This window comes from Neoarius graeffei, chromosome 4 (assembly GCF_027579695.1).
Source record: "Neoarius graeffei isolate fNeoGra1 chromosome 4, fNeoGra1.pri, whole genome shotgun sequence".
NCBI lineage: Eukaryota > Metazoa > Chordata > Actinopteri > Siluriformes > Ariidae > Neoarius > Neoarius graeffei.
Genome location: NC_083572.1, coordinates 89505309 through 89526104, shown reverse-complemented (window position 1 = coordinate 89526104; position 20796 = coordinate 89505309). Strand labels below are relative to the sequence as shown.

The 20796-nt window shown below is 43.2% G+C and overlaps 1 protein-coding gene across 3 annotated transcripts; it reads right to left on the bottom strand.

Annotated features, from left to right (window-relative positions):
* Nucleotides 1-8324: 8324 nt before the first annotated feature.
* nasp (nuclear autoantigenic sperm protein (histone-binding)) lies at nt 8325-20380 on the bottom strand. 3 transcript variants are annotated; one of them, XM_060919975.1, is made up of 15 exons: nt 20229-20380; nt 14599-14637; nt 14405-14518; nt 13763-13843; nt 13567-13676; nt 12036-12776; nt 11789-11850; nt 11640-11713; nt 11475-11548; nt 10935-11123; nt 10676-10848; nt 9344-9412; nt 9192-9266; nt 8796-8924; nt 8325-8514 (listed from the first exon to the last, which is right to left on the bottom strand). In XM_060919975.1, the coding sequence occupies exons 1-15, from the start codon at nt 20261-20263 to the stop codon at nt 8476-8478; spliced, it is 2004 nt and encodes a 667-aa protein (XP_060775958.1). In that variant the 5' UTR covers nt 20264-20380; the 3' UTR covers nt 8325-8475. The 3 variants fall into 3 exon arrangements, with proteins under 3 accessions (XP_060775958.1, XP_060775956.1, XP_060775957.1); XM_060919973.1 differs by lacking the exon at nt 12036-12776 and having other exon boundaries at nt 11640-11716; nt 20229-20378; XM_060919974.1 differs by lacking the exons at nt 8796-8924; nt 12036-12776 and having other exon boundaries at nt 11640-11716; nt 20229-20379.
* Nucleotides 20381-20796: the final 416 nt, after the last annotated feature.

Below are 20796 nucleotides of genomic sequence, written 5' to 3'. Positions count from 1 at the left end.
CTTTAGCTTGGGGCGGGTGAATGTGAGAGGAGCTACAGAGTTAAGTATGGAAGAACAAGAAGATTGAAAAAGACTGACTAATTCGTCTGGCCCAGAAGATGATGATGCCGCTGTTGCAATGGTAGCTGCAACAGAGTTACTGATGAAACTATCTGAGAACTGGGATGCAGTTTGAGTGTTAATGTGACGAGAGTGACGACCTTGAATTTTGGCAGTTTGCAGAGCATTTGATAAACTAACATTAAACATAATAGGTTTATGATCAGAGAAAATGGCATCTTCAATCACAATGTTATCCACAGAAAAACCATAGGATAGAACAAGGTCGAGTGTATGTCCCAAGATATGAGTAGCTTTGCTTATATGTTGAGTAAGACCAAGGAAAAACAAGGAAAAACTCCCTCAGACGACATGAGGAAGAAACCTCGAGAGGAACCAGACTCAAAAGGGAACCCATCCTCATTTGGGCAACAACAGACAGCCTGACTATAATATTAACAGTTTTAACAGGTATAACCCTCAACTGTCCTCATGGGGCCGTCCTTCACAGGAGCGGTGCGATAAAACTCCGACCGGACACAGGGCACCAGGATGGATCAAGCAGGTCCGAGGGGCAGAAGAGGCCAGCATCTCAATCCCAGGATCAACATGTAACTCAGAGGGACAGATTTGGGGGGGGGGGGGGGGGAAGAGAGAGAGAGAAAGAAAACATGTTGTTAGGTATGCCCTAAAAATGACAAGTATTAAATCTGTGTGGTAGGCTCGCAGAGACGAGAGTCTTTACATCAGGCATAACACACAACAATGGCATGTTAATATGGTAAAATATATCATGACCTGCTCTGGCTGGATGCTTGATTGGGTGATGGGAGCACACTCCTCAGCAATGATGAGATGCAGATGGGACCCTTAGAGCTGGCCAAGACAATTCAGTTACATTTCACCGGGTCTGGGACATGCGACAGAATGTCTGATGGCCGATTCCCTGCAGGCTACGATAGCCAGTCGAGGTCTCCACCCTCTCCACCAAAAGATTTCCTGTTGACTCCATGTAACTCAGAGGGACAGATTTAGGGTGGGGTGGGGGGGAGGGAAAGAAAAACACAGGTGGTTAGGTATGCCCAATGTCACCTGAATAAGTAGGAACAGTATACATATTGCACCGAGTACAAGCAGGGACTCCGGCAACTAACTATGACAGCATAACTAAAAGGAGAGAGCCAGAAGGTAACACAGGCATGAGGGAGCCCCGGGACATAAAGCAGCCAGCCACTACACCGTCAACAAACTCAAGTGAGCAAGCGAGTGGGGACTGACAGCATCCATACATCCCAGTTTACCAAAACACTATGTCTGAGGACCCTCCAGATCTACTCCTTTACCTCATAAACACCATTAACAAAAGGCTTGACTAAACAGATATGTTTTCAGCCTAGACTTAAATGCTGAGACTGTGTCTGATTCCCGAACATTACTTGGAAGGCTGTTCCATAACAGTGGGGCTTTGTAAGAAAAGGCTCTGCCCCCTGATGTAGCCTTCACTATACGAGGTACCAGCAGATAGCCTGCACCTTTTGATCTAAGTAGGCGTGGCGGGTCATAGAGGAGCAGAAGTTCACTCAGGTACTGTGGTGCGAGACCATTTAGTGCTTTAAAGATCAATAGTAGTATTTTATAATCAATACGAAATTTGATTGGGAGCCAGTGCAGTGTGGATAAGACAGGCGTGATGTGGTCATATTTTCTAGTTCTAGTAAGGACTCTTGCTGCTGCATTTTGAACTAACTGGAGCTTGTTTATGCACTTAATGGAACATCCAGACAGTAAGGCATTACAATAATCCAACCTGGAGGTAACGAAAGCATGGACTAGTTTTTCTGCATCATGCAATGACATTAAATTTCTTATCTTTGCAATATTTCTGAGATGAAAGAAAGCTATCCAGGTGATGTTATCAATGTGAGTTTTGAACGAAAGACGGGTCAATAATCACTCCGAGGTCTTTTACTGCTGCACGTGAAGAAACAGAAAGGCCATCCAGAGTTACTGTGTAATCAGAAAACTTACTTCTAGCTGTATGTGGTCCTAGCACAAGTACTTCAGTCTTGTCAGAGTTAAGCAGAAGGAAATTAATAAGCATCCAGTGTCTAATGTCCTTTACACATTCCTCAATTCTATTAAGCTGGTGTCTCTCATCAGGTTTTGCAGAGACATACAACTGTGTGTCATCAGCATAACAGTGGAAACTAATACAATGTTTACGAATAATATCGCCCAGAGGTAACATATATAGAGAAAAAGCAGTGGACCCAAGACAGAACCTTGTGGAACACCAAACTTTACCTTGGTACGTCTAGAAATATCACCATTTATATCAACATACTGATAACGATCAGTTAGATAAGACCTGAGCCAGGAGAGGGCCATTCCCTTAACTCCCACAACATTTTCTAGTCTATCCAGAAGAATGGAATGATCAATGGTATCAAATGCTGCACTAAGGTCAAGCAACACAAGTAGCGAGACACAGCCCTGATCAGACGCCAACAGTAGGTCGTTTACTACTTTAACCAGTGCTGTCTTTGTGCTATGATGAGGTCTAAATCCTGACTGATACATTTCATGGATGTTATTCCTATGTAAATATGAGCATAACTGCTGTGCCACAGCTTTTTCAAGGATCTTGGAGATAAAGGGGAGGTTTGATATTGGCCGATAATTGGACAGCTGACAGGGATCAAGGTCAGGTTTTTTAATCAGAGGTTTGATCTCCGACAACTAAAGCTTTGTCTAAGGAAATAACCAGATCTGAGATAAAATCTGCAAATTCAGAAAGAAAAACTCAGAATATGGCCCTGGGGGCCTGTAAATATAAGCAATGGAATTAACTGGGTAGACTTATTTTTCGAGGCTACATACATTATATGAATATGAAGAACTTCAAATGTATTAAATTTATAACCAGGTTTGTGTGTTACACCTAGATAATCATTATAAATAACCGCAACGCCTCCTCCTCTGCCAGTTAGACGAGGCTGGTGTATATAACTGTATCCAGGAGGACTCGCTTCATTTAATGCTATATATTCATTTGGCTTAATCCATGTTTCTGTTAAACACAGTACATTAAACTCCTGATCAGTAATGAGTTCATTAACCATTAGCGCTTTAGATGTAAGAGACAGGGCCGTTGACAGCTTTGGCTGGGCCCGGGACAAAATAATCTGAGTGGGCCCCCCCACACACACACACACATACGCACGCACATCGCCACACAGCAACCACCCACACCCAACCCCTCTTTTCACAGTCTCCGTTCACTCCAACCCTTAAATAACAGGTATTCCAAGCCCATTATAACAGTCAACCATTTTATTTCAACATATTTTACAGTTTGAACATTTCCTTAGTCTGCAACTATTCAGGTGCGAAATGCAATGCGCCCGGACTTTTGCTGTGGCAAAGTCGTCAATAAGGTAATTGAAGTCCAGCTTCTTTGCAAGTTCGCGCTCTATAGAGAGCATAGCCAGCCCATTGAGCCTCTCCTGTGACATGTTTGAGCGCAGGTAGTTGATAAACCAATATGATTGTTTACGGGATGGAACTGGGCCTCAATGAGAACGGAGTTATGGCTTTCCCAAAATCTGAACATAGAAGCATCACCACTAGTCACACACGGACTGGCCATTGGGAGTAGCGGGAGTGGTGGGCCGGTGGTTCAGCGTGGGCCGGCGGAGAAAAAAAAAAAAAGTTGCGCGCTGGCCTTTAATATGATAAGCAATGTTAACAGTTTCTTAACATTGCTTATCATATTAAAGGCCAGCGCGCAACTGTAATAAGCAATGTTAACAGTTTCTTAAAGAAACTGTTAACATTGCTTATCATATTAAAGGCTAGCGCGCAACTGTTTTTTTTTTTTTCTCCGCCGGCCCACACTGAACCACTGGCCCACCGGGAAAACTCCCGCTACTCCCGATGGCCAGTCCGTGTGTGCCACTAGTGATGTGTACAGTGAGTTTTTCAGTGTATTTTTTTTGTCTTGTTTTTCATAAACGTCTTTTCCGTACTCGATTTAGAATGTTACAAAAAAAATTGACACCCTCCCAACCACGTAACATTAGCCTATCTGACCTGGGGGCTGACACGTTTATTACGGATAAACCAAAAGGATTACAACGTTCCCTGGATATAGAACTGGACCGAGAAGATTTCAAAATCTTAACGTGTAAGCAACAACAATAAAACAGAGGTTGTTTTATTCATTTAGGGCTTATTAGGCTACTTTCATTAATTGCGCTTTTCATACAGGCCTATCATTTTTCACTTGAGCAAGGGAATTGTTTGAAGAGTATCCAGTGTAAGCGAAAGTTTAATGTTTTGCAACAGACTAACCTCAAAACACCCCATTTATAGCCCATTCGTTACATTAAACTCTATCTAGCTGGCAATTTCACATGCCGTCGTATCTACACGGGATGATTTCCAACAAAATAAGGTTTAATTAACAAGAGGCAGCGTTCCACGGGCTTTCAGCTAACCGGAGTCCAGCTCAGCGCAGCTCAGCAAGCGTGCCTAAAACATTTGGATATGATTGCGGGCCAATGTGCTATTCTTTGCTTCATTGAGATATATGCAACACAGTGTTATTAAACCGATATGTTTATGAAATAATTCAATGCCCTGTGCATTTCAGTGTTCACTCAGTGTACCCTGCTATCCTCTACTTTATAATTATGAATGGCGTGTCGCACGTGCTGGGGTTACATTACGGGGCTGGAAAAAAGTTATCTGTGTCTTACCTGGCTCAGCTGCCCCACTGCCTTCACCACCTGCTGCATCATCTAAATCTTTTCTAAAATATCGATGCAGTGAGCCCCTGAGGCTCTTGGCTTCTTCATCTCTTTTTCTCTTTTCTTTTCTTTGCTCCTGACTTGTGCATGTTGGCAAATGGGCTCGCACGCTTATTGTCGAAGTGTTATGATGGAATAGTGCCGTGTTATTTGCCGCCTTAATCAAAGACCAAACCATTTTTGCATTAGGGGTGGTACTGTAGGTGGGTTCTTGAATCTATTTTCGAAGACAATAAAGGCAAAAGAACCAGAAATCATTCATTGAATGCAAATATAGCACATTTTTCTCCCCCAAATCAACACATTTTGAAATGAAACAGAATGATTAATGGCATCTTCATGAGGGACCAGTTCTGGGCCCCCCCTCATGCCTGGGCCCGGGACAAAATACCCGGTTGTCCCCCCCTGTCGACGGCCCTGGTAAGAGATCTAATATTTAATAGCCCCACCTTTAGATCAAAGGTGCTGGCAGCAGCTGTACAGTCGGTATGATCTAATTTTATATTGATTAGGTTACTGGAACAAACTCTCTGAAAATTTCTACCTTTTTGTTGAGCTCGGGGAACAGACACAGTCTCGATGTAGTGGGCCCTGAGTGACGACTCTGTGCAGCTAGCAGACAGTCAGTTTAGCCTGTTCGTCTGCTCCCTGGCCTTGGCTCTGGATTGTCAGAAATTAACTAGGCCTGTTCTGAGACTATGACCTATGCTGCAGGAAATGAGAGCAGCACCTTCCCGAGTGGGATGGATACCGTCCCACCCTAACAGGCCAGCAGTGCCCTCAAAATTAGCCCAATTATCTATAAAGCCTACACTGTTTTCAAAGCACCACCTGGACAGCCAGCAGTTCAGCGACCATAACCTGCTGTAAGCTACATCGCCACGCCGCATTGGGATGGGTGTTACATAGCAAAGTTACTCTTAATAACCTCAGACTGACGAAGGCGTACATCATTAGCTCCTGCATGGATAACTATCTTTGAGAACCTGTGCTTGCCTAGGACCCTAAGATTACCTGCTATGTCTGGCGCCCTGGCTCCCGGTATACACCTGACTAAAGCTGCTGGTGCCCCTAAAGGCTGAGCTAATTTCACGTGCCGTATGATAGAGTCCCCTGTAACCAGAGCTCTTTCAGGTTTCTCAGTGGGTGCATCACTAAGGAGAGCAAACCTGTTCGACACGTGACGCGGAGAGGAGTGGCGCTCCCGTGGGCGAGCCTCAGCGGTAGCTTTGGCTCTACGCTTATGCCGCCGAGCCGTCACCCATTCGCCCCGCTGTAAGGGCTCTAATGCCGGAGTTGGGGGATTGCTAACTCCACCTAGGGCGTCCAGACTTTCCCTAACAGAAACTACACTGTTCTCACGCTCACTAACCTGCTCTAAAGCCTGGACATGCGCTTCTAGCACTGTAATCTTCTCCGTCAGAGAGCTAACTAATCTGCACTTATCACAAGTAAAGCTAATAGAGCTATCGCTAGTGACGGAGGAAGAATGACTAAACATCTTGCACTCAGCACACTGAACAGGCTGAAGGTGCGCCACGATGAAAAGATTCACGTACCTTAAATGAAGATCTGTTGATATTAAAGCAGATCAGATGTGGATGGCCTCCGCTTGTGGTCTTTACACAGGAGGAGAGAAAAAGAAAGCTTCCGGTCTCTGCGTTCTTCCGAAAAAAAGAGAAAAAACCGGGAAAAAAACGGAAAAAGGAAAGCAAAAAGTACAAAAATGAAAGCGACAGTACAATAAAAATGAAGAGGATACTGGAAATTTATTTGTAGAAAAAAAAGTTAAAAAAGGATTAGTAATTAATGCCGGCACTTGCGGGAAAAAGGACTCGGCACGAACAACTCAGGAAGCAGGAAGTGCGTAAACCAGGGATTTAAAAGTCAAGTCCATGGCTGTAGTCAACTATCTTAAAATTAAATCTTTCATATACATACCATGCGCTTATGGAGATCTGGGCATCGTTAAAACACACGGTACAAAAAGTTTTACAGCTACCTTTCACTGACAATACTTACCAGGTCAACCTCAGCTGGGCCCCCAGTGTCAATTCTTTCCTACTTACAGGTTTCTTGAGCTTATTTAAAAAAAAAAAAAAAAAAAAAAAAAACCACACGCCGGGACGGCACGGTGGCGTAGTGGTTAGCGCTGTCGCCTCACAGCAAGAAGGTCCGGGTTCGAGCCCCGTGGCCGGCGAGGGCCTTTCTGTGCAGAGTTTGCATGTTCTCCCCGTGTATTTCCTCCGGGTGCTCCGGTTTCCCCCACAGTCCAAAAGACATGCAGGTTAGCTTAACTGGTGACTCTAAATTGACCGTAGGTGTGAATGCGTGTCAGCCCTGCGATGACCTGGCGACTTGTCCAGGGTGTACCCCGCCTTTTGCCCATAGTCAGCTGGGATAGGCTCCAGCTTGCCTGCAACCCTGTAGAACAGGTTAAAGTGGCTAGAGATGAGATGACCCCAGCAACTATTAAATGAAAGTCAAACTGCCCTAGTGTTTAAATTTGAACTGTACAGGAGACATTTACCAGGAAATGTGATCAAGCAACCCAGAAACTGAGACACCAACTTTGACATCAATAGCCTTAAAGGAAGCCCAGAGCTTCCTTTTAAGTGCATATCCTGGACTAAATTTGTGTAAGAATGTCCCTTTACACATCCAGAAGGGCAATTTTGCACAAGACCATCTGTCTACAGCAGGAAGAAAAAAAAAAAAAAATCTGGAAAACCCCCAAAAGGAGTCTGGAGCCAGATTTATGTTACCTGTGGAAGCACCAGCAGGTTGCAAGAGCTTGCAGTTTCAGTGCACAGCCTGTGTCGACCAAAAGTTTAGCAGCTAGTGATTTTGCATTGAAATATGGAATTGTTACCGGAGTGCAATGTGGGAAACGATGAGTACTAATCCCATCAAGATTGGTGTTGCTACACCCTCCTACAATACATCTGTTAACCATTTTAATAATTACATAACGAAGAAACTTCCAGAAAACCACCAGGTCATTCTCAAACCAGCACTGATGTAGGATTCAGAAGGAGGCGTCCCACATGTGACACCACGAAAATCAAATCTCTTCTGGGAAACCCAAATGCCAAGTTTTTCCAGAGGCAGACAAACTCCTCAAATGGCTTGATTTCAACTGAATTTCTCTGGTATTGTGCAAAGTTATTATATATATATATTTATATATATATATAAAAAAGCACAAAATGTGACAGATGTTTGACTAAAGTTTCATATGAAATAGGAGAATTCCATTGATCTTTCTCCTGAATTTACCTGTGATATGCACTTTAAGCCTCACAGGCAAACTGCAGAAGTGCTTGAGCTGTACCATAGAGCACTTCCATTTAAAAGTTCCCCTGACAGACTCAGATCAGCTTCCAACTCCCACACACTAGTCCCAAATCACAAGTTTTTGCACCCACACTTAACTGCAAACAGCAAATTGTGCTCAAATAAGTGAAACTTGAATTGATGTATGCAAATATTTATTGAAATTTTACAATACAAAATTGACAGACAGAAAAGGTAGATGTCCTATTTACAAAACAAAATGCTGTTCATGAAACTTGAGGCAGGCATGCTGTGCTGGTTGGAAGATCAGTGGGCAGTTTAGAAAGCATCACAGCGTGGCTTCTGCTGAGGTAGAGGAACTTTCAGCCTAAAAACAAAGGAAGATGTTGTTAAAGACCGAATGCAAACCCCCCCCCCCCCCATCAAAAAAACCCAACCAGATTGTATTAAAAGCAAAATGACTGATCATGGCAGGAGTTTAGATTCAGTGCCTAGCTGACATAGCAAGCCCCAAACCAGAAGCCAAAAGAAATTCAAATCCTGCAAGTGCTCGGTATTGGGGAAGGCAAGTGCAATCCACAAATTCAGCCCTGGCCTGAAGCACCTCTGCTGACCCTACAAGCAGAAACGTTAAGCCTATCAACTCGCCTCCTGCTCCTTTTTCTCCTGGACTCCATTGCTGCTGCTGGCAGAGTCAGCGCTGCCATTAACTGTGGTCTCCTCTTTGACCTTTTTAGCATCACTGTCCTTTTTTGGGCTCTCGTCTTCTGGTCTCCTCTGTGCAGGAATACAAAGCAGGATAGAAAACTTTATTTCCTCCCCCTCTTACTTCCTCAACTCAGCTCCTCATCTAATCTACTAGCCAACTGCACAAATCCACAGCTGCAATCTCACTACTCAAGTCATCCATTAACCATGATTGTGACTAGAGAAGTTACGCAGACATGCATGCCTCTTCATGACAGGAAGGGGGCTTTAACAGGCAACACTTCTAGGCCTGTTGGAGAGGCAGGCAGTGAAAGCGCTCACTGGAGCAACACTCACCTTTTTACGGACTAGGTGAGAAATATCTGATGCGGATTTTGAAGAGGATACACTATCAGCAGGCTTAACGGTGACCTGAAACATGATTGATAGATTAAGGATTAAAAGCCCCTATACACAACTATAAGTGCATTAAAAGCAAGTTGACATACCAGGGTGGCTGTAGATGAAGACGCACCACCATTTTCACTTCCAAATCCTGAGGATGTTGATGCTCCACCCTGAAAGAAGAAAGCCCAGTGCTTTAGTCAGACTGGAGACTCAGGGACTCCCCCCTTCCCTTATTCTTTACATTTGTATTAGGGGTGGGTATTGCCAAGGACCTCACGATACGATACGCATCATGATATGATATTGCGATATTCTACATAGTTCACTGAAAAATGTAAACTGCATTATGCATCTTAATCTGAGTTGTATGTACATCAGATGATAGTGATAATTCATGGGACAAACTGAGTCAAGACAATGCAATTCAAATTATCCATGCCATTTTATTGTAACTATACAAGCGCAAGTTACAACATTTGCAGGAACACACTGTCTGGAACACATTGAAAAGTGCAGTGTGCATCTTAGTCTCCCTGAGCACAATTATGAAACAAAGTGCAGTGTGGGTCAGTGTCCACACACTGAAACTGAACTGAAACCTCAGTGAATCATGTTTCTTCTGAACTTTGAGTAAATACTCAAAATAAAATGCAGTGTCACACTAAAATTGAAAATGCAAAATAAAAGTGCAGCTTCTTGCCTTTGGCCTTAAATGACAAAATTAATTTCACAGTTACAGTAAGTCACACATCACTGAAGTAGACAGGAGGACTTTGGCGCCGTCCAGTGTAGTTTGCTTCGGGTCGGGTTTCGGTGGCTCCGGCTGAGCTAATATGTCGGGGTGGTGTCGTGCTAAGCAAGTTCGCAAGTTTGTTGTGTTACCTGAATATCTAATTGGAGCAAAACAGGTTTTGCAAAGTGCATACTCTGTCCAGCTCACTGTTTTTTTCTCCTTTCCTTTGGAATCCAAAGTGCCTCCAAACATCTGCCTTAAAGTTCGGCAGCATCTCTAGGTTTACGTTAACAGCCATGCTTGCTTGTTTCCCCCCCTCACTGCAACCACCAGGAAAAAAAAAAGACAAATAGTGCCTTGCAGTGAGGTAGCAGCACAGCAACACCTTGCAGAGCGGAGGTGTGGAAGTTGTACTGGATTTACAACCCGTCTGAAACATGATTTATTATTTGAAAAAATATCAATATTCAAATTGAGTATTGATATTGAATCGGAAGACAAAGTATCACGATATATCACTGTATCGATATTTTTTGCCCACCCCTAATTTGTATATATACCCAATTTAATTTATCTAGAAGTTTCTCTTTCTATTCTGTTTATCCTGTAATGATGCTATTGGAATTTTAATTTCCCTGAGGGAACCCACCCAAAGGGATCAATAAAGTTCTATCTAATCCAAACAGTTTCTTCAACTCACCAGGGTCTGGTGAATCGCTTCTGATGCTGCAGAAGCTGTCCGCTGGCTTTCCCTTGCATCTTCCACCTTCTCAGTAATTTCTGGCAGCAGCTGTTTCAGCTCCTCTAGTTCATGCTTTTCCTCTGCAGCTCCTTCAGTACCTTCTGCTTTGTCAATTATTTCCTGCAGCATAGCTAGTAAGAGGAATCAGAAATGGATTTAATCAATCACCAGTGTTAAATCTAGGCCTACTAATAACAGAAATCACACATGAACATACCCAGGCGGCTCTCAATTACTCTGATGGAACTTTTGAAGTGCTGGCTGGCCTGGCTGTACTGGCCTGTGTAGCTAAAAGTTGTGCCCAGCTGGTAATAGGTCTCTGCCAACAGACGACTGTGAGGAGGAAGATGCTCCAGCTGTATCCCTAAGCACTCCTGGAAGTCATCCAGAGCTTGGCTGTAGTTGCCTACGAAAGACCAAGCTAGGTTCAGGGATGAATCTCCTGCTTCAATCTGCAAGTCTCTGGCTTTCTGATCTACAAATACAAGTTACTATATCCAAATCAAATGCAGATTTATTTTGGTGGTGGGGTATTTCAGGTGGAAGATTCATCTTTCAGAATACTGAAACAAGGGTCCATTGCTTAAAATAATCTCCCAATTTGACCATAGGCCAAGCCTTTTTCCAGTTTGTTCATTTGTATTGCCTTTGGCCATAGGTGAGAAGTTTTCCCATGAGCCAAGATCTGATGCCAAGCTAAATTTCACAGCCAGTTTTGGTCCTTTACCTTCCTTTAAGAGTTTTTGGCTAAACTTACCTGATTCTGCACCAACTTCACCAAGTTTCAAGAAGATCTGTGCTGCCATTAGCTGGTCCTCTTCACTTTCCTTTCTGCAAGCAAGACATTCATTTTATTTTTCCCCCAGAGCAAGGGCAATTACAAGTTTGCAGTGTGTCCCCTCCTCCCCACAAGCCTTCATACCTTTGGTAAATTACTTTAGCCACTTCCAACATTTCCCATGCCAGCTGGAGATTTCCAACTTCTTCATCCTCACCCTCCTGCAAAGGATGAAAAAATTAAGGAAAATGCAAGAATTAACACTCAGAACACCTGCTGGATTAAATACAAACCTTATCCTCAGCACTGGTATCCTCTTCATCATCGTCATCATCCTCCTCCTCTTCCTCCTGACCTAGACAGGTAGGCATTGAAAGTCAGTTGAAACTAGCAGATGTCTCAATTTTGCATCATCTGCAAAAGCCACCATTACATTTGTTGTAGATCCAAGAGCCTGTTTTTACCAAGAAAATGTTCACCAAGTGAAGGAAAGACCACCACAACCATTTTCCTCACCCATGTGCTCTGTAACACCTCTACCTCCAATATCTTTCTCCACAGGCTTTGCCTGTTCTTCAGTTCCACCCTGTTCTGTGGGAAGGTCTTGCTCAGCAGCCTCCTTTGTAACCACAGCATCATCTGGTTTTGAGGCAGCTTCTTTGTCCAACTCCTTAACATCTTCAGCAGTCTGCCCTTTACTTTTAAGGGGGCTTTCTGGGGCCTCCGCGCCAGCTTCAACCGGGGCCTCCGCGCCAGCTTCAACCGGGGCCTCCGCGCCAGCTTCAACCGGGGCCTCCGCGCCAGCTTCAACCGGGGCCTCCGCGCCAGCTTCAACCGGGGCCTCCGCGCCAGCTTCAACCGGGGCCTCCGCGCCAGCTTCAACCGGGGCCTCCGCGCCAGCTTCAACCGGGGCCTCCGCGCCAGCTTCAACCGGGGCCTCCGCGCCAGCTTCAACCGGGGCCTCCGCGCCAGCTTCAACCGGGGCCTCCGCGCCAGCTTCAACCGGGGCCTCCGCGCCAGCTTCAACCGGGGCCTCCGCGCCAGCTTCAACCGGGGCCTCCGCGCCAGCTTCAACCGGGGCCTCCGCGCCAGCTTCAACCGGGGCCTCCGCGCCAGCTTCAACCGGGGCCTCCGCGCCAGCTTCAACCGGGGCCTCCTTAGCTTCTATGGTACCCTCCTTGACTTGTTCCTCTTTATTCACTTTTGGTTCCCCTTCCTGAGAATCACTCTTCCCAGACATGGCTTCATAAACCTGTTCTCGGAGCTCATCTCTAGTTTTCTCTGTATTGTGGTGGAAACATTTAAACTGGCAATAGACTTAACGCAAAAAATGTCAAGCAAAACACATCTATTGACCAAGAATAGCAGTGATTGAGCCCCAACAATATCTTCCCAACAGAACTCCCCAAATATTGCATATAACCATTAAAGTCTCAGCCCCTTCAGGTTTCTCTTGAGCATATTCCACAACCATGGGGAAACAACCAACACCAACCCTGCCCCAGGCCTTTATCCCACCCTCCCCTTCAATTAAACCAACATCAAATCAATTCCCCCCCACCTTACCACAACCATTGTGTGTTTCATTTGACAGGGTTTCTAAATCTATTATAAAGACAGACAAGAAACACCACTTGTCCACTCACTCCTGAAGTGTTCAAATCCCTGGCACAGTATTGAGACCACTTAAAGTGCACTTCATATTGATAAAAGTAGTGACTTGTCTATGCCTGTAATGAATCTATTCAACTATAGAGCAATCAACATATTAGACTTTACCAAGAACTTGCAAGTGTGCTATAAAGTGGTTGGTGAGGCAGCCCTTTCATTCAGAAACAGGAAGTATTAGAGCTGCTCACCATTCAACTCAAACTGCTCTACATTGCAAGGTCACCTTCAGTTGTAGCATGTATGAAAGAGGTGTTACCCATCATACTTCAGATTGCTACACACTTAAACACCCCGGCTCCAAATTACTTTTATAAGCCACAAATTAAGCTATATTCCTTCAGACAATAGATATACCGCTACAGAGCAAACACAGGTCAGTTGTTTCCACCAAAATACCCACCATCCAAGTTATCTGCACTCTCGATCTTTGAGTCATTCTTCTTCTCGCCCTCCTCTGAGGATTCCTCTGGGACTCCCTCCAAAGCATTACCCAAGACCGTGTTCTCCATCCTGTGAGTACACCCACCAAGTAATAAATGACTTGGCTTAAAAACATGTTCCAAGATCCAAGCACAAGAAACTGTTCGGTGCATTACCTGGCAAGCTCCAGCAAGGACTTCCCACACAAGAAGAATGCCTCTCCACATTCATCAGCAGTGTCGCCGAATTTCGCAGCTCTGTGGCAACGGTGTGATGAAATAATTGATTGTAATAAGTGTTCCAGTAGTGCTTCTACCCAACTCCAAGCAGTCAAGCAATATTTCAAGACATTACTATTGCATCAGTAACAACTCCAGCACTATATATTAAAAAACCCTGCAAATTGTTCCTTCAGAGATTGAACAGTATACATGCATCAAATGCATACACCATTTCTAGTAACAGTGTTGGAAAGATGGATAAAAACCTCAACACTGCAGTCTCACTTAGCAGTGCCGTGTTAAGTTAAATTACAAATTCATGCATTTTAAAATGCGCAACTACTTCCTGAAAAACTTTAGACTGGATTTCTTTTCCAAATCTTGAATTCTACCCCATGATAGAAAAAGTCAAAAACTGAACAGTAGTGGGTCCCCCCAGAGCCTCTTAACTAAGAGTGTTCATTGTGCTGCTCGCACTACCATTTAACGATGATCTTTGTGCCATGATGCTTTTGGAAAACTCAGCACGGGACATTAGATTGAAATACACCCATGCTATACTTAACATTCTCTCATGTACTACTCGGTCATACTCACAGCATGGCACAGGCCTCCTGAAACACACTGACTGCAGACACAACATCTCCCATGACCAGGTGCCTGTTTCCAGTGCCAATCAGCTTCTTTGCCTCTTCAGCCACATCTACAGAGCTGCAAGCCACACAATGTTCAACTTGCATGCATAACCAAGTAGTCACTGACTTCAATATAGGCAAGATTAGTAATCTCACCTCTCTGCAGCACTGGATGAGCAAGGCTTCTCTTCAACACTGGGGAAAGAGAGAACAATTAATTTGCAGACTGGTCTGTGATTTCCAATCAAAACAACGTACAGATATGTACAGAAGTGTACACAGCCATGTGGGAGGTAGTTTACAACTTGAATTACTGGTGACAGCAAGATGCCAAAAACATTCAGTACCTGACACTCCTATGAGACAGTATGTATTACAAACACTGAAAAACCAAGCACTGCTTTAAACAAAAAATGTTTGGTTTGTTATAATTTAAATATCAGCAGCTTCCAAGTTCGTAGGTTTTTTTTTAATAAATCAAGTGTAGCCATTTATCACAAGATCAATATAGTCCCATTACCCAGCCTGTCTGAAATGAAAATTGAAAACAAGTTTTGCTGGACAATGGAGAGGAGGTAGTAGGAATCAGTAAGATTAACAAGCTATCCAGATTTGGATATTTAGCCTACGCATCATGTTAAGGACATTCTGTGGAAAAAGCAATGCCGAAAAGTTTCAACTTTAGACAGAAGTGCCAATTCCACCCCAACCTCTATTTAACATGCAGTCCAATTCAGCCAAGGCTGGTTTAAATGGAGGCCTGTACTACAACATGAAAGATGTATGAACCAATATGGCTGTGAACACATAGCCAAACTAACGACATGAAGTCTGAGACTCTTGAATTTAAGGAGTGATGCTTCCTCTCTCAAACTACCTGGAAGCATGTTCCACATTTGAGCCCCATTTAAGCGAAAAGAACTGATACCAAGCAGTTTTAGTAAGAGGCAAGCAGAGATGATCTTGAAATAAAGTATCTGTGGAACTCACAAGTAGCGAGAACAATGTTTAAGCAAGCACAAGGCCATTTAGGCACTTTCGTCAGTAAATTTGATATTTCCTGTGAGATTCTCATGACCAATTAAGAATGCATCCAATTTCATGCTGCAGGATTGTGTGACCCTCAATAATACTGACCACATGATTTTCCACAACCATCCCAGACAACTGAACAGTAACCAAACAGGGGAAGTATTATGGTATTATACAGAACGATACAAGTCTCATGAGGGATGATCCTACAGACTTTCTGCAACATGACCAACAGATTTTGGTGGAAGTGTGGTCAATATGGTCACTCCAAGAGAGGGTTTATCAAGCATAAAACCAAGATACTAACTGAAATTCTACTTAAGGTCTCACCATATGCTGTAACAGATTTTTAACCCTGGCAAGCCAGTGGTCGACAAGATACAGATAGGGTCACAGATTATAGAAATATGACCAAGGATGTAAAATATAGGAGCAGTTAATATGGCTTTTAATACAGATGCATCACAGATGCTAGTAATTTACAGCTTGTCACAGATGTTTCGTTATATTACAGATTTCTTATGGATGGTGCATCATGGACTTAACTTTACAGATGTTGCTACAAGTCTATGGAACAAAGACAAGTCACAAAGTCTCCATAGTGACATTGGCTGATGGGGATAGAAGCACCAGAGAAAGTCAGGCCAATACTAAATCAGCAGTTGAGTCTTTTGATAAGAGATGTGGAACACAATATACACAACTATGAAATGCAATTTTGCCAGAAGGGGGTCAAGTTTACATATTTCACCCAAAGACTGGTATAGAAGATAGAGATTGGGTAGTAGATGGGCACAGGCAAGTTAATAAAAAACCTCCACAAAATACAGAGTTACATTTACAGATCTCAGTATATTATGGATGAAATCTCAACTTAAATGTGGACTGCCGAAGTGCATAATCTTACCTGCATTTATAGGTTCACTTTTACAACCCCAATTCCAAAAAAGTCAGGACAAAGTACAAATTGTAAATAAAAACAGAATGCAATAACTTACAAATCTCAAACTGATATTGTATTCACAATAGAACATAATCATATCAAATGTCGAAAGTGAGACATTTTGAAATTTCATGACAGCAACATCTCAAAAGTTGGGACAGGGGCAATAAGAGGCTGGAAAAGTTAAAGGTACAAAAAAGGAACAGCTGGAGGACCAAATTGCAACTCATTAGGTCAATTGGCAATAGGTCAATAACATGACTGGGTATAAAAAGAGCATCTTGGAGTGGCAGCGGCTCTCAGAAGTAAAGATGGGAAGAGGATTACCAGTCCCCCTAATTCTGCACCGACAAGTAGTGGAGCAATATCAGAAAGGAGTTCAACAGTGTAAAATTGCAAAGAGTTTGAACATATCTACAGTGCATAATATCAAAGATTCAGAGAATCTGGAAGAATGTGTGTTAGGGTCAAGGCCGGAAAACCATACTGGGTGCCTGTGATCTTCGGGCCCTTAGACAGCACTGCATCACATACAGGCATGCTTCTGTACTGGAAAAAAAATAGGCTCAGGAATATTTCCAGAGAACATTATCTGTGAACACTGATCAGAAATGGGAAATCACAACTAAACAAACATCTGCTAGTGCACTAGATGACTTTACACTGCACACAAACCTGATTGTAAAGAAGCTATTTTAAAAAAAGTCTTTGGCATTTCCCCCCCTTCCAGTGATGGAAATTACAGCATTACAAGAAAGTTCATACTCAATTCATAGCCAGCAGGGGTCTGGGTTTAATCCTAACCTCAAAAACACAATGTGAACTTGAGCCAACTGGTCCGGTGGAGTAAAGACAACAATCTCTTCCTGAACATAGGGAAGACCAAAGAGACTGGTTGACTTTAGAAGAGGTCACTCACAGCATCCCCCTTTGACCATCGACAGTGCTGCAGTGGAGAGGGTGAGCAGCACCAAATTCCTAGGGGTGCACATCACTGAGGACCTCTCCTAGTCCAACACCACATCACTGGCCAAAAAGGCTTAAACTCCCCTCTACTTCCTCAGCAAACTGAGGACTGCACAAGTCCCAAGCCACCTCATGTACTCTTTCTACAGAGGCACCATTGAGTGTACTCACTAGTTGCATCACTGCACGGTACAGAGGCTGCAATGCCTCCTGCCAGAAGACTCTGCAACAGTGAACACGGCCAGCAAGATCATTGGTATCCCTCAGCCCTCCAGTCTCACCCATCAGCATCACTGGTGACACCTCCCACCCTTCACAATCACTCTTCAGCCTCCTGCCCTCAGGGAAAGGTACCAGAGCCTCTGGGCCTGCTCCACAAGACTGCTGAACAGCTTCATCCACCAGGCTGCCAGGATGCTGAACTCTGTCCACTACCTACCCTCTACCCCTGGTCTGTAACATTCATTCACACAAAAAACTCATCTGTTTGCACATCACACTACAAGTCATTTGCATGACTTATCTACTGCTATTGGTCATCTGCACTACTGTTTGAAGGTGGGACTTCAAGGATCTGCTTTGAGTCCTCTCGTTTGCCATAGTGATAGCCTGACAGACTAAGTGAGGCAAGAGTCACCATGGAACATGATGCTCGCGGATGATATCGTGGTAAAAGCAGAAAGGAGGTTGAGCTGGATGTATGTATTGGAATGAACGTGAGCAGTAGGAAAAATACATGTACATCAGTGGGGTGCAGTGACGATGCAAGGAGTAGACGTAAAGAAAGTTGGTGAATTCAAGTACCTGGGGTCAACTGTGCAGGAAAATGGGGCTGCGATAGTGAGGCGAGAAAGAGTGCAGGCAGGGTGGAGCAGTTGGAGAAGGATTTCAGGAGTCATTTGTGATCGGAAAGTCCCAGCAAAAGTGAAAGATGTACAGTATAAGACAGTAGTGAGACCAGCTGTGATGTATGGATTGGAGACCATACCCTTAATGAAGAGAACGCAAAGTTAAGGATGTTAAGGTCTGTGATAGGAGTGACCAGGTTGGACAGGATAAGGAACGAGCACATGTGGAGAGCTTGGGAATGAAGCTAAGAGAGATGAGACAGATGGTATGGGCACATCCTGAGAAGAGATGCAGAGCATGTTGAGGATGGCACTGCCAGGCACATGAAAACAAGGAAGGCCAAAGAGGAGATGCATGAAAATGGTAGAGAAGGATGCAGAAGACAAGGAGCAATGGAGACAAAAAATCCACTGTGGCAACACCTAATCAAGAGCAGCCAAAAAGGAGAGAGAGAAGGGAAAAAAGTATATATGGGTTGTTTTACAATCAGGGTACGCAAGCTAAAAATCACATTTAACACTTATCTTCAATATCAAAAGGCTTGACTTGGTTGTTTATTGTAGACCTGTGATAGCTCTATTTACCATGAAAAAAAAAATTGTGATAACGTTATTTTTGGTGACTGTATGGCAATGTCATATTTAGCAAAGTTACTCGTGTCATTTAGAAAAAGTGCTTTTTTTGACCACAGGTAGCTCCAAAAGGGATGCACTTAAATCATTTATACCATCAAATATTTGGTTCCATATCATTGGAAACATAGTTAAGTTTTAATGTTGAATGCCAGTAAGTTTTCAGACTATTTTGATCAAATTAGTATGTAATTGTGTCAAAAAAAAGTCCTCTCCGAGACAGCCAATTTTTCAATATAAATATCTAAAAAGATTTTCATCCTAAAATGTGGTCAAGATATTGGGACATAATATTAGAGACAACTAACAAAGCTTACAGCCTTATATTTAAAAGCACTATGGAAGTAGTGGATTCTGAATTGTCAAAAAAAAAATCCTCTCTGAGAATCACTTCATTTGTTTCTCCCATCTTATAGCAGATTACACAAAACTACCATACACGTCAAAAAATTTCCTGAAATCTGTTCTTTAACTTGTCCTTCGCTTAAAAACTAGTACAAAAACCAGTTTGAATCAATTTGAGTTTTGGACACCTCTGTTATATCGTACTATATATTTGCACAGTGCTACTCTGTACATTGATTAGAGTATTTTTTACACATTTCTTAATATAAATATTTCTGATTTTACAAGTAAGGTGAGAGAAACAGTATTTCAATTCTCCTACATGTCCTGGATATATAGTGACTTGACAAATCCTTGAATTTTAATCTTAATCAAGATACGCTCTGAGTCAGCTTTATAACCACAATTTATTACCACAAACTAACAAATGACCAAATACTTGAATAAAATTGCACTGAAGTGGTGTATGGATGTTCTTCCTACCTCTTTACTCTGAGAAAGGCGGTACAGAGCGAGTTTATAAAAAAAAAAAAAAAGTTTGAGAGGTCTTGGTCTGAGGTAACCATGGTAGCCGTTAGCTTAGCTAAAATAAAACACACTGAAGTCAATGCAAATAAGTACAGCTAGCTAATGAATGAATGAACGCGCACACTAGGTTTTCTAATTAAGCTTAGATAAAAGTTAAACATGTTTATAAAAGCGAGAAAAAGGCAGCACGGACGGCTTGAAACTGGGACAGAAAAGAAACTAAACCAACTTTCACTCAAACTAGCAAGCGACTTAGCCGCCACTCTCTCCCGCCAAACGCCCAGCATACTCGCGTACTAAACAGTACAGAGGAATGAGATAAGGCAAGGCGGCACGTGAGCATACTACGTAGGGCGCTAGTGCGTAGTATTCAACTAAGGCTTCGACGTAGCACAGCAACAACAGAACTGGCCTCGCGCTACTGAACCGCACGCGCGCTACAGCCACACAGAAGGCGGACATTATTTTTAGGTTAATTTTTGTAAACTTACGCCTCAGCGGCAGCAACAGCGGTTTCATCCGGCATCTTCAGCACCGTACAGGAGACCAGCAACTTAAATTATACCGAATAAACCAGGAGAAAATGGCAGCACTGCTGATTCTGAATCAAGCGCTGTTGGCGCCTTTAAATACGGATGCTGTCGTCACTTCCGCTTACCTTTGACCTTCTGTCAAAGCGCGGGAAATGATTTTAAAGGGCACGCGCAATGCTTGGAAACTAGTTCATGAGTGCATTAGGTCACTTTTTGTTTTTATAAGGATTCCCTTAAAACCTTCCTCTGGTGTTAGCTTTCTGTTACTATCTCTTATATTAACGGGTCGGTTTTGATCCGTGTCTTAAATCAGCCATAAAATACCCGAAAAACAATTATTTATCATCCGATTTGTTTCTTACCTCTTGGTTACCTTGTTAGGCTCCCTTATCCATGAAAAGATTGGTTTTAATATTTTTGTTGTCTAGTGTTGCCACACGTCCAAGTTTTTCCGGGATTGTCCCGGTTTTTTGTGGAAAATGGAAAATGTCCAGGAAAATGGAATAACCTTCCCGGGACACGTTTT